The 14,997-nt window shown below is 31.9% G+C and overlaps 1 protein-coding gene across 1 annotated transcript; it reads left to right on the forward strand.

Annotated features, from left to right (window-relative positions):
• The first annotated feature begins 632 nt into the window (after positions 1-632).
• On the forward strand, positions 633-11,221 carry LOC127710132 (aquaporin-8-like). The gene is made up of 5 exons (XM_052215881.1): positions 633-1,054; positions 4,267-4,393; positions 6,955-7,181; positions 9,155-9,304; positions 9,613-11,221. The coding sequence occupies exons 1-5, from the start codon at positions 762-764 to the stop codon at positions 9,653-9,655; spliced, it is 840 nt and encodes a 279-aa protein (XP_052071841.1). The 5' UTR covers positions 633-761; the 3' UTR covers positions 9,656-11,221.
• The last annotated feature ends 3,776 nt before the right edge of the window (positions 11,222-14,997 follow it).

Genomic DNA, 14,997 nt, shown 5'->3' on the forward strand with positions numbered 1-14,997 from the left:
AGACAGCCGACATTCTTTTCTGAACTAACTGTGATAGTCTTCTAGTTATATTCCCTTATTTCCGTGACTTCTTCCTAGGTGTTCTTAGGAATAATAATGATAAGATATGATTATCCTTAAACTTTATGTTCTGTTATACAGATGAACATCATCTCACTGATTTGTTAAAATTTGAGTAATAATACGAATGATACATGTTTTTGAATACCAAAAATATTTACTGCTATATAAATGTGTGAGGAGTGAATCAACACTATTAATAGCTCAATAAGTTTAATCAATATTGGATAAGAATTCTACACCTTCTTGTATTAGGTACTCATCTAAAAAAGAGAACCTGACTCAAGCTATTACGTACTTTTTCGTGAGTAACGATTATAGTCCCCAATATCCGTTACTATTGTCCTCGTTCTTTGTCCGGTTGAAATAATGAAGGTTTGAAATACAACAGTCAACGGATATTAATCCGAAAATAAAAGACCTAGTGATTCACAACACTAGTTTTGTTTCCTTTTTAAATATTTCAATTAAGCACCTCATGCGCATTGAAATATATACTCCACGTTAGATTTGGATCATATGATATTTTCTTTCAATGTGATTGTCTATTGTTATTGTTATTAGAAAAAAATGTGTTGAGAAAAAAAGTCTTGTTTTTGTGAACTTTGATATACATAAAGTTGTTTGTGGCAATCTTCAAGATCTTCCTTTACTAAAGTACATTTTTACTCATGTTGATTCATACTGATTAGATTTTCAAAATGTCGAATAGAATACAAATTACAAATCCGGGGTTTGACAATGCTGACCAGGAACGATGTGCTGGCAATGAAGTCCAAATTGATATAGGCAATGATATTTCTAGACAAAGATCAAGAAATGAGGATGAACCAGTAATAAGTGACCACATTGTTAAAGGGAATTTATACCAAGCATTGTTTGTAGAATTTCTTGGTACATCAATATACGTATTTATAGCTACAATTCCTTATTATGATTCATCAGCTCCAGGAATGGCGCTTATCGCGCTGATAGCATGTTTTGGCAAAATCAGGTAAGAAATAAATACGTGAATTAAAATTTCAATTACTAGCATTCCGTAAATAAAGGTTGTAAAAAGAACATTTTGTGTATAAGAATTTTTGTGAGATGAGAAGCACAGTGGTCGAAATGAATTTCACCAGAAAATTATTATCGATTTATCTTTTTTTCTTACCTTTAAAAAAAGTAGATTCGTTTCAATTTATTTTCAAAAAACTTTACTGAGTTACGAAGGCGAAGGCAAGGTTAGGCAGTATTTTAATATCATTTTGAACGCCCAAACCAAAAACATTAAAAGCCCAGGATGTATAAGACTTAAATATTCTATGGGACAAAAAATACTTTAACATAATTGTCAAATGTCGATTAGGCCAATTTTCCTCTTAGGAAGTTGGAAACTAAGTTTTCTAATAATTGCTTAATATATCAACGGAGAATTAAAGAAAGGTAGTTATAAATCATGTCCGTGCCAACGTACTTACTTCTAAGCTTTTCCGATCTGTTTTGGGATTCTTAAAAGACATAAAAAAGTGAACCAACTTTTAGTACTATACCGTTAGCTAAAAGCTATAGATAAAAGGTTTTTTACTAACAGTATTACTTGATTTTGCTATAGATCAAAAACCTTTGGTAGAGCCTGGTTCGAAGGACTTACAAAAAAACAGCTATTTTATGAAACATCTGGAATGATTTAGGTCTTTACTTGGTCAAAGATCATCAGCAACGCACAGCTAGTTGTTTAGATTAACGGTAAAGCTTCAAATCAGGCGATATGATGGCAGAATTGTGTTTGGGTCCTCTACTATTTGTTGACATTCTTATTTAACAACGAACTTCCTTCGTAACTTTTGTTTTTCTTGAGTCTGAATAAACTGTATATATAATTCGGGTTTTAGTGATTCTACCGGCTTGTCAATCTCATCGTTTGTGCAGTGTACCTTGCAGCTATTTGTTCAGTGATCTGCTTGTCCACTGCTTTATAATAATGCATTTCATTTACCTGATAGAGTGTCATAAGAAAATTACACAGTGCATATGTAGCTGTATCTAGGTGTCCATTTACCATTCCTATTGGTTAACATTGTCCATGCACCTTTCCAATAGTTGCTTTATATAACACAGAACAACCGAACTTCATTCGTATTTCCTGACGATCTGTTTCAGAGAATCTTCCTGTTTGCAACCGTCACAGCTGTCAATTCAATCAATTATCAGTGTATATTTAAATATTTTTCTAGAGTGCTTACTTTGTCAGCTAGGTCTTCCTAACATCTACCTGGTAAATCTGGTATCGATAAAAGGTCTATTAGATCAGCTCATTTCAGCAAGGCGTTAATCCCTTTGTCCGTATAGTACGCTTGGATATATATTGTTTGACTTTTGAGGTATCATGTGAAATTAATTTGTTTTTCGGAATTTAGAAAACCTCAAAGGGCACATAGCCCCTAGGAGCGACAAGTCCCTATTTTTACAGCACAATGATATAATTTGGAATTCCAGTTCTAACAAACATTTGAAGACGCGTTAGGTATACATCTTTCTTAAAAAAAGCAACAATATTCTGCAAATTTGCAACTTGTCCAAAAGCTTTTTACAGGAATTTTGTTTTTTAATATCCATAATTGTGTTCCTCGACTTGAAGTGCATTAACGATATTAACCTAATTGTAATTTGCGTTATACTAAACTGTTTCTATTGAAGGACAACCTCTTCAAAGTTATCTTAAAGGCTTTCTTACTCGATGACAAAATCATCTTACTTCGAACTGAATCTTCCGCACTAGGTGTGTCTCAAACTTGTGTTTAAACCACCAGTATTTTTTTTTGATTTTGTGATAGTAAGATCTTCACTTCAATGTCTAGATCGATTTATTGTAAGCACTCTGAAAAACGATTAAATTTTGCGACATTCGTTTTTAGATTTAACAACCATTTAGTCTATGCCACTACTAGTGAACAATTCGTTCCAGAAGATTATAGAAGCCCAGCAGATAGTACTTCTATGCTTAGCTGAATTGAAATATTATTGAAAAATCGTTTAGTTGTTTTACTGATAATTAAATTTTAATTTTGTTTTTAGAAATACTTCTAAGGTATTCTAGTCCAATGCATAGTCGGCCTTAGCCAAAGTTTATAAAACTTTTTTGTTACATGTATTTGTTTTTCAATGCTCGTCAATTTACTTATTGATTTTGCCTTCAAACTATTTTCAGTCGAGAGTCACTGATGATCCTTTTGTAGACAAAACGCACGTCTGGCTTAGAAATAATATCCCAGGTATCTTTGGAGACTTTTTGAAAAAAATATCAGTGAATAACATGTTTTGCTCTACAGCATTCAGTCAAAACTTCATTAAATCCTTTTTTATCAGAATTGTAAGTTACGTTGCGTGTACGGTCATGAAAGTAAAAACGAATTTGGATATACTGTTGTATATTCTTTATTATGACCCCTCCCAACGGAATCTCCTTTACTTTCAAGGACTCGATGATCTTAAACAAAGCATAACATGTATTCTATACTGTAAATTTCTTTTTTAGAATAACTAAGATAGGTATCGTAATGTTTATATGAATGGATTGAAGAAAAAGTTCATTCTTTAATGGTTAACAATATTTGAAAATGGACTTTCTGTTCAAGAATAGTAACACGAGTAAAGAAAGTTCTGATGTTGACTGGTACTCGACTCGTTCAATTGGGTCAATATTCGTAATTGATTTTCCATAGGCGGTAATGGTAACGTTTTCTTCTGTAGCTCAGTTCATATTGTAAACTTGGATACGTATGATGGCTCGTTTTGAAGCTGAGACATTTTCACATATGTGGTTAATTTTTCGGGGTACGAAGTGAGATTAATTTTTCCGTAAACTAGCATACCCCGAAAGTCCTTTCGTGATGCGACTCCTTGTGGTAAAAAGAAAATTTCTTTTTTCACACAATAAGTTCTTTGAAAATGTAATACTTTGAATACATTTAATAGCTCCATAGTTTTTACACATTTATTCTATGGTCCTCTACTTTCCAAATCAACATAAATAGTTAAGTTCAGTCACTTGTTAAAAATAGAAACATGTCCAATATCACAACACAGAGATTTTTTGTTTACGCACAACTTTTGAGTTCCTAAATTAGAGGCGCATCAGGGATATTGACCAAATTGAAATAGTTAAATATAAATATGATCCAATCACAATTTCAAGTAGAAAAATATAATGTTTTATTGCAGTGGTGGTCATTTTAATCCGGCTGTTACAATAGGCGTCAGTCTATGTGGACGTTTGTCTTTACAAGCAACCATATTATATCCTGTTGTCCAAATAGTTGGTGGTTTACTTGGGGCGGCACTTACAAGGGTAAGTATATGGTTAATTAACTTTATCCCTAAAATCAACAAAAACAACAACAATCTTAATACATCTTTTTCGATTTCATACTTTCTCAAAATCCAGGAAAATAGACCGTTCCGTGGGCATGTTTTGATTTAATTACAGTTCATCTGTTCATATATGTAGTTTTCTAACATATTCATTGAACGAGTGTAAATTTTGTTAGCATGAAAAAAGTAGAATATATCAGTATTTAAGAGAAAATTTTAAAATTAAGTCATCTCGTCCTCGAATAGGTAGCGGCAGGTTTGCATTTGTTAATGAATGTTTGTTTTATTCGTTAGAAATCCTCACAAAAGCGAGTTTCACTTTGATTTGCTGAGCAATTTTTTCGAAACAAACGCAATATGTTGATACATTCATCTCCACATATATGAAACAAATATGAATACTAATGTGGAGATATTGTCAATGATAAAAGGACCAAGCAACGAAATACAAGTTATAAGAAGTCGCAAGCTCTCAATCATCTTGGGTCTATAAAAGTGGCAATATATGTGAATGAAAATAAATCACCAACAATACCAGAGCGTTTCGTGTATACATTTAGTAAAGCACTCTTTTATGTGTATTTTGTAGACGAAACGCGTGGATTTGCGTACCCAAATATATGCCTGGTATCTTAGATACTGATGTAAACATAAAACATGTACATTTTTTAATACGTGTTCTGACTTCGAAAAGAAAGGGGAAATAACAACAAATAAAAATAAAAAACAATTTTTATCAATATTTTATATATCGTTCAATCGGAGGGTGTTAACGCCTGGTGCAGTTTTTAAAAGTCTAGAAGGAGATTTTCAAATTCGTATCATGAACAAATTACCTTATTATAAATTTTGTTATTGTTGACCTATTGAAATTTAATTGAATCTGCTCAGTTTTCTTTTAAGAGGTTTGTTTTCTAGAAAAAAATATTATATAGTTGCATTCAAAGAGAGTTCATAATTTATTCTAAGGGCACAACTCACTTACGTATTATCCCCTTTAAACTTCTCCTGAGCATGTAAAAAAAAATACAAGATAGAAAACAGGATAAAATATGTTAGCGATAACTAGTAATTGGTCCACTTGGAATTTGGTTTTAATTGATGGAGTTTTAGCATTCAATTCCTGAACCCTTTTTTTACCACATCACTTATACTTTACAGTTCCTGTGCAACATACATGTACATATCCTCTGTTCTAAAAGTTTGCATGGTCAGGTGAATTATTTGATTACTGAAAAGCCGTTCGAGTGATATAAGTAACAACATGTAAAAAAAGAAATGGCTGTCCGCTACTTTGAACGATTTCGCAACATACAAATAATATTTGACTGCAGTTTAAAAATTATTAGCTCTATATTTTTTTTAGAATGTTATATGATCTAGCCGCGTTTTAGAATGGCTAATCAAAAATAAGATTTTATTCCCGATGTCTCTCTACTTTGTCGTTAAAATCGAAATTTTACAAAAAATTGAAAAATATACATAAATATTGTATTTGCTTCGGTGCTTACCGAGAATGAATACATGACCTTAATTTGTGGTATGGTAAATAAATGGTAGTCAAAACTAATCAAAATTCAAACGAAATAAATATTTCTCTATTGTAATGTCAACATTTCATTTCGCTCATCTACTGAATTTTCATTCCTTGTTAGAAAATCATCACAAATTAAAGTTGTTTCTTGAATTACTACTCACTTTGACTGGTTATTGAAAGCTTCTCATTTATACCTGATAATTATGACTAAATAAAATGAACGAATTGTCATATACAGTTACTTTTTGCCAAAGTTACCACTCTTAGATACGATCAATTGATATGTATCACCTCTATGTAATTTTAGTATAATTCAAATGTCTAAATAAACTATGCAAAACATTCAAATCCAAAGAACCATGATTGACGTTTCAGGGCCAAAAAACCTCGGTTAAAATGAAATCGTTATACAATCAGCGGTTCACCTTAAACTGTCATAGATACAAAATTAAACAAGTGAAATATGTAAAAGTTTCTCAGCTTAACAATGACGAGGTTTATGGGGCTATACAATCACCATGGAAAAGACAAATATTAAATATCAATTCAATTGCTTACCAAATAGCGTTGACCCTTCTCTAGCAGTTCCCCTTAAATTGACCGAATCGTAAACTTTGACAGGTAAACCTGAGACTACTATAACTGTGTTAAAGAAGTCTCAGGGTAAACTAAGGAAAAGTTTTTTTTCAAAGTCAATATAGCATGACTGAGTAGGTAGTGCCAAATAATCTCTATGGAATTGAGATGTACAAATATTGATACAACTGCATACCAAATAGCATTGAACTATAACTAGTAATTCCACTTCCACTGATCTAATCTAATGATCTTATCACAAACTAATAACTTGTTGACGCAGCCGCCGCTAGAAACAGCAAGCCTTAGTCTCATTTTTGTTACTTCTTCGAGACGAGACAAAATATGGATCATAGATGTCTGTCGTTATTACTACATTTGATTATAGAACTGTGTTCCTCTATTAATTGTTTATAGTATTGTAGGCTGTGCAACCACCTCGTGCATATATTGACAATGAATATTTCTTTGAAAATGGCATCACCGTGTTACGAAAGGACGTTAAACCTGGATGGGCTCTGTTATGTGAAGGATTGATAACATTCTTCCTTGTGCTTACTTATCTGATGTGTACACTGGAAAAACAGAAAACCAATTGGGTGCTGTCATCATTGGCAATTGGATTTATTGCCCAAGCCAATATAATTGCTGCGTAAGTTAAATTGTTATAACCATCAAGTTATAATCAACTGCAGTACATATACTTTGAACTGATGTATAATAAAAACCGCTCTACTAAAAAAGTTGTACGTATATCAAAACATTTGAAAACTGATTTGAAAAAACCCCAGGCTATTCTAATATATAGACATAAGAAGATGTGGTATGAGTGCCAATGAGACAACTCTCCATCCAAGTCACAATTTGTAACAGTAAACCATTATAGGTCAAAATACGGCCTTCAACACGGAGCATTGGCTCACACCGAACAGCAAGCTATAAAGGGCCACAAAAATGACTAGTGTAAAACCATTCAAACAGGAAAACCAACGGTATAATCTATAAAAAAAAACGAGAAACACCTATGAACCAAATCAACAAACGACAACCACTGAACATCAGGTTCCTGACTTAGGACAGGTGCAAGCAAATGCAGCGGGTTTAAAAAAGAGGGACGAAAGATACCAGAGGGACAGTCAAACTCACAGATCGAAAACAAACTGACAACGCCATGGCCAAAAACAAAAAGACAAACAGACAAATAACAGCACAGACGACACAACAAAGAAAACTAAAGACTAAGCAACACGAACCCCACAAAAAACTGGGGGTGATCTCAGGTGCTCCGGAAGGGTGAGCAGATCCTGCTCCACATGTGGCACCCGTCGTGTTGCTTATGTTATTACAAATCCGGTAAATAGTATAATTCGGTAAGTCACATTCGTGAAAAAGGAAGGGTATTGTAGTTACGACATAAGGAACATATCCGATATCATCTGTGAAACGGTTATTCCATTACGGTCAACCAACTCGTGATGGCGTCCGTAAAATTTACGAAGTTTAAACGTTTTAAAAGGTGGAAAATGAGGACTTGCATTATATAAGATGGTTTTCACATACTGGCCATGAAAAAAAATAGGTAATACATAACTTGGGTTCGTCTAACATTTAAATGATTTCAAGAAGATTTGTTAGCCAATTGATTATTTTTTTCAAATAACAAATCAATGGATAGGCCTGGGTATGTTTATTAAATGGATTATTTTATAACATGTCGACAACAATTTTATTTGTGTCACTCCACACAAGAATTACAAAATTCTAATTTCTGTTATCGAAAAATATTATGTAGAATGAAAAAAAGTACATGTATTTACTTGTTGAAAACAAAAACAAAACATATACTTTATAATCAGGAGATATAACGTAAAGAACAAGTCTGTGTATTGTTATCTCTTATTTTATTACAGTGGACATTTTATCCAGGCTAAGAGAAAGAAGAAGATTAAGCTTGAAAGCAATATATTTCTCTCTATGAAGGTTTCAAAATGTATCTTTGCGTTTTGAATGTCTGCTAAAATTATTTGTTTTCTTAGTTGTTACTTTTTTACATGTTCATATGATATGTTAGATTCTATAGTAATGCACACGATGAGAATATTTATCTGTAATTTTCAGCCATAATTCATGTATATATATATATATATACTCATTGATTAGTGGTTTGTTCTAATTTCCACGATAGTTGCAGCCAATTAATGATCAAACTATAGCCCTTTTGATAGTGTTTGATTAAGTAGAAATGCAAGGCCTAATTTTGCCTGAAAAGAAGTGACAGATGTAATGTTCAAGCATCAAATTCATATACCGATATAAAAATAGATTTGTATACATCTGAATAAAAGGAGATCTTACAACCCAACGACAAGAATATGCAAGACATCAACGAGGCAACACACAATCTTCAAAAACTGAAATGATAGGTGTCTAGTTTTCAAAGTAGTCAATGAATTTGTACTGGTAATTTTTTGGATTAGCCAATTGCCTTTTTTATTAGAATTTGTGTGTACAAAATTATCCAAAAATTTACTAAGTTTCAGATAATATAACAAAAGGTCATCTAAAACGTTTTAGTTTGCTTTCATGACGTATATTTAGAATGTTTTTGTTTTCCTTACTTGGTAGAGACTTTATAACTAGAGCGTCTATGAACCCAGCAAGGAGTTTTGGACCTGCTGTATGTACGTCAGTATTCACGAAGAACGTATGGAAACATCATTATGTTTACTGGGTAGGACCAATGGCTGGGTCAGCAATTGCTGCTTTTGCTTGGAGGTAAATCATGTTTGAATTGATCTTCTTAGTTTATCCCTTTTTGAATATCAAATTGAAAAGTTCAGTTCTCACAGAAGAAATATTTCGTTAATATTTCTCTGAAATTATGAAATTATTCTGTCCGGGATAAACAGGCAAACTTCAATACTATTAATACATTGAAGTGAAATTCCATCTCAAAATGGTATGAATTAATTAGATTATTTCCTCTTTCTGTGAAAGTGTAAAAGTTATTTATCAGTTTCATTATGTAAATGTGAATTTTAATAATTCTTACATACAGTTGTTATCATATTTTGTCTTTTCAGGTGTATACATTGTCAGTGGAGTTGTTGTTTTCGACCAAAATGACATAGTTTTTTCGACAATTGAAATGTGTCAGTTACTTTGTCGTAGATAAAACCATTTCGCTAATGAATACATTAAAAAATCAACTTAAGTCTTTCAAAATACTTACAACATGCCAAAGTGATCCCATGCAATTTATGTTATAGTACTAATAATCACATTATAATATTCAAACCGTTTTCACTACTCAGAAACTGGACGTAAATGAATTCCTCAATAAAAAAAAGTTGCAATGCTCCGATTAATGTTATTTATATATCCCATTTTTTTTTATCCAGGATTAAAAAAAACGACAGCTATTTTTAGTATTATACCACTGGAAACAAGTATAAGTTTAGCTTCTTTTATGACCCGCTTTTACCAAAAAATAAACATTATGATCGTCTTAACCTCGGAAAGCAATTGACTTGACTGAAAAATTGGCATTCTTGATCAGAACTTTACTGTGTGCTCTCGTCTAAAAACCAACATCGATGTAATTACTACAAGTTAAGTAATATATATAAATATAAAGTGAAAAAAAACTTTATTAGATTTACTGTAATATACACGCGTTTACCTAAGTAGATTTATATTAAATGTGTTGCGCTTTATTTAAGAATTGAATGCTTCTTTTTATAATTTTCTTGGGGCGTAAAAGCGTTGACCGAAGCACATTTTCTAACTAAAACTAATTTTTAATCCCTTAACGAACCGTACATTGTGAAGAAAAGTGACGTGACATAAAATCGACATTGCATGAAATATCACTTTTTTTTACTATGTTTGGTAGATAAAGACTTCAGAAATGTTCTGTCTGCACTGAGCAGTATAAATTCTTTTATCCTGCAATCAGCTAACTATTGTTCAAATAACAGGTCACAAATAAACCTTTTCTTTATTTGTACTTGGCGAGCTTCCCTTTTCATCCTGTTCCTAAAGCTCGTAAAAATAAATTTTATATTTTCCAACAATACACCTTATCGCTATTTAGTCCATTCCGGAAAAAACAGTCACTTAAACAACTTCCTGTTTGTGTTAAGTGTCGCAAAAATGGATCATCAATAAAGTGATGAGGGAGCAAAAGGTTAAGAAAGTGAACATTTTAAAATTTTTATAGATTTTGATCCAATTTTTTGAAACACAAATTAAAGTCATAAAAATGTCTTGTTTAAAGTGTTTACGGTGGTTTTAACATGTCTCTTTTCACAATACGTTGTTTAAACAGGGACCAAGATAGCATCAACTGGTTTGTGACGTCATGAAAAAGATGTGTAATTTTAAACTTATGCGGAATAGCGATAAGGTGTATGTTCATATATTGTATATTAATCATTATCATAATAGCAGGTGCAGTCATAGCTGTTGTATTTTTCACGGAAATAGATTATGATATTTGAGCGCCTGCCGATTCTACTCAGCCAAACAAAATTATGGATTCTTATGAAGCATACATGTAATGTATTTATCCTAAAAAGTGCACACGCTCAACGCTATTACAGCCATAAAAACTAGAAAACAATCGTTAAATTCTTATAAAATTTCATAGTTCAATGCTTAAACATGAAAATAAAGCTTTTCATTCCTTTATTTTAAGGATTCCTATGAATAATTGTTTTATGTTGCCATTTATAAGAACACGTACAATTGTGTCGTGAATATTGCGTTTCATCTGAGCATTTTATAAGTTAACATATAACACAACTCTTAAACCTCAAGTATGTATGTCATTAAAATAATAGAATCGTCATGAAATATCTAAATCAATTTCAAACCTGATCGTTAGATAATTTCCTTTTTTCGTTGTCTAACTCCCGTTGTCCTCTCCACATTCCTGGCATATCAACATACTTGTATGATAATTGAGCTACATTAGGATTCTTCTCATAAGACACGAATTTCCTACCTTCGCAGTACAAGTTTGGATATTAGTTTTGAAAAAAAAATGTTTTTGCACATATTAACAGTATTTCATGAACAATCTTATTGTTTTAAAATTTACCGTTTTCGAGGAGTATGACCAGACTCCCCAATATTTATTTCAATCGAAAAGTAATCATGATACTAGTAGATAAATACATGTATTTAGACGAAAACTAATAACAATCTTATTGGTTGCACTTTGTAAATACAACTGTTTCTCAAACCACGCCTCTTTTGGGGAGATATATAATATTCATAGATATTTCGTTTTGTTTACGTACTGGTTCCCAGATATGATCTCTATGTTTCATCTCATAGAGACATAACTTGGGAATGTTACCAGTATAAAAATATATTGTTGCGGTGAAAATTGAATTCTGAAGTAGTCAGAAAGTGAAGGTATGGGTAGTACAGAATTTATTATAAGTTTAAACTCTAACAAGTTCGGGGCACATAACTGTTGAAAATATGCCACACAGCCCTATGTTTTGACCTTTTAACTAAATAGTAGTGCATATCAACTTTCAGTTCTCGGATATAATTTTTTACGAAACTTCATGGTAAAAGTGACACAGTTTTAGCCGCAAAGGGAGTTCCTATGGGAAATTGCATTGTCTATATTTACAGAAATGCAACCTATATTGGTTGAAAAAAAGTGAACATACAGAATTTCACCAAATCTGGTTCATCTCAGAGATTTTTTATAATGAAATTAACTCAAATATGGAGTTTTATAAATATTTCATGAAGATTGAGTAAATCCTGGGCCTTAACTATGATGACTCAGCATAAATTCACAGTTTACAATATGCATAGTTTACTTCAAGCCCTGAATGCAAAATAAATTCATAAAATATGCATATTTGTAATTTAAATTGTTTAGAAGTGCTTATATTTACTCTTCGCAGTCATTGAAACTCATAGATTCTTCCTGAATATTGTTGGTGGGGTGTTTTTGACCTGTCTATAACCCAAAAGTAAGCCATAACACCTAAATGTGTTTTTTTTGTGACCGCGGCATAAAAATACAAGCTAGAAATACAAAAATACCTCAATAAAACTAACAACAGTGTGTTCTATCCTAAATATGTACTTGATATTCCATATTGCTTGAAACAGCAGAATAATTTAGGAAATTTGAGGCCCCAGTGGCAAAAAACAGAGAAAAATGCCTACCCCTGGGTCATAAAACAGATGATTTAACCTGTAAATGCTATGATTTTATTATTGTAAAGGTCTTTGTGCTTGGAAGTAATGCAAAAATCAGATGTTAGTATGACAAGCCGTTCTCGTCAAAACTATGAAAAAATACACACTGAGAATTAAAAAAACAAACACACTGAGATTTAAAAACCTAAAAAAAACACACTGAGAAATCAAAATTACACACTGAGATTTTAAAATTACACACTGAGATTTTAAAATTACACACTGAGATTTAAAAAAATGAAAAACACACACTGAGAATTTAAAATTACACACTGAGATTTTAAAAAGACACACTGAGATGAAATAAATTGAAAAACACACACTGAGAATTTAAAATTACACACTGAGATTTTAAAAAGACACACTGAGATGAAATAAATTGAAAAACACACACTGAGAATTGTTAATTACACACTGAGATTTCAAAAATATGTAGTGTAAAAAAAACTTAGAGTATATGCAGTGATTTCTTTAAGGCAATAATTCTGATAAATAAGTATTGTTGTGATAAAAAGTATTTTTAGAGAGTTTTCTATTTGAATAAATGTTAGTATAGGTTGCACTTCGTAAATACAACTGTTTCTCAAACCACGCCTCTTTTGGGGAGATATATAATATTCATAGATATTTCTTTTTGTTTACGTACTGGTTCCCAGATATGATCTCTATGTTTGATCTCATAGAGACATAACTTGGGAATGTTACCAGTATAAAAACATATTGTTGCAGTGAAATTTGAATTCTGAAGTAGGCACAAAGTGAAGGTATGGGTAGTACAGAATTTTAGTATAAGTTTAATCTCTAACAAGTTCGGGGCATATAATTGTTGAAAATATGCCGCACAGCCCTATGTTTTGACCTTTGCATTAAATAGTCGTGCATATCAACTTTCCATTCTAGGATATATTTTTTTACGAAACATCATGGTAAAAGTGGCACAGTATTAGCCGCAAAGGGAGTTCCTATGGGAAATTGCATTTGTATTGTCTATATTTACAGAAATGCAACCTATAAGATAATATATTAAATAACAATTATTAAGTAATTATAAAGCATTTATAAGAGTCTTGTCCTGAACGCACAACTTAAAAGGAAATGTTTCCGACAACATTACATATTGCCACAAGTATATGTATTGAATATTGTAACGCAGCATTAATACTTTGCTGTTAAACGCAATTTTAATCAAAAGAACATTTGGTATTTTGTTTTATAAGTATTACATCGTAGAACATCCTGAATCAAAAAATATTAATTTGTTAATAAAAATAAAAAAGATTCTTCCTACCACCGAAACATTTGAATTTAATTCAGATTTGTCACTGAGTCTTTGATAGCCCGGCATAAAAGTCATAAATATTTTGAGTATGATTATCGTACCAAGACTAAACTCAACCAACCAAACTATGTAATTTGGTGTTTCGAGCACGAATTTTGCACTCCGATTACTTAGTAAAGTTTTATGAATGGAAGGCCTGAACTGACTATACTAATACAAGCCCAAACGAAAAAGAGATAAATTCCCAGATGTTTTGTAGAAAAACATATTTGCGGTAATCACTAGATGCTGCCGGTATTAAGAATTGATGTTTATTTTTCGTAACTTAATTCTCGTTCTAGTGGAAATAAATGCCATCGGCTAATTTTCTTTCGTATGGCTACTTTGCCATTTTCTATCCTACAAAGCTTCTTTGTTTTCAACGATTCTGTATATTTTTAAAAGTAATTTTTTGACATTTGGTTGGTTATTATGCTTGTTAGAAATAATAAAATGTATTTGGCTGCTCGACTTTTGAACATTTATAAGCGACCAATCTCTAAAGCGTGGATCCAACAGTGGACTTTGGGCATACGGGTGATATATGTAAGAAGCCTATTTTTCTATTAACTTTACATACTTAAAATTGTCTTAGTTTTACTTCACACAAAATGTGGGTTCTGGTTTAAAATGTCCTCATTAAGTTTTTGAATGAATTCTGAATTATACCAAAATTGAGGGAGATATTGACCGGTGTTCAACCGTTGTAATTTGGTTAATTGTTTACCAGTAACAATACAACATAATGATGTTATACATACGAGGCTGTGATACTGTAAATTTCGATAAAGATTGGTAAAGTTTCATACAATGGTATATATGTAAAGGAAATTAACATTTGCTATGCAATGTAATGTTGCTTTTCGTCGAGCCTGGGATAGCGAGACACAGAGATCCTATATTCCGTCGTCTTTGC

This window comes from Mytilus californianus, unplaced genomic scaffold (genome assembly GCF_021869535.1).
Source record: "Mytilus californianus isolate M0D057914Y unplaced genomic scaffold, xbMytCali1.0.p SCAF_7, whole genome shotgun sequence".
In the NCBI taxonomy this organism is placed as follows: domain Eukaryota; kingdom Metazoa; phylum Mollusca; class Bivalvia; order Mytilida; family Mytilidae; genus Mytilus; species Mytilus californianus.

Coding starts and splice junctions, on each gene's coding strand:
- LOC127710132 (XM_052215881.1), top strand. CDS start 762: ATGTCGAATAGAATACAAATTACAAATCCGGGGTTTGACAATGCTGAC. Junction 1,055..4,266: donor GCATGTTTTGGCAAAATCAG/GTAAGAAATAAA, acceptor GTTTTATTGCAG/TGGTGGTCATTTTAATCCGG. Junction 4,394..6,954: donor TTGGGGCGGCACTTACAAGG/GTAAGTATATGG, acceptor ATAGTATTGTAG/GCTGTGCAACCACCTCGTGC.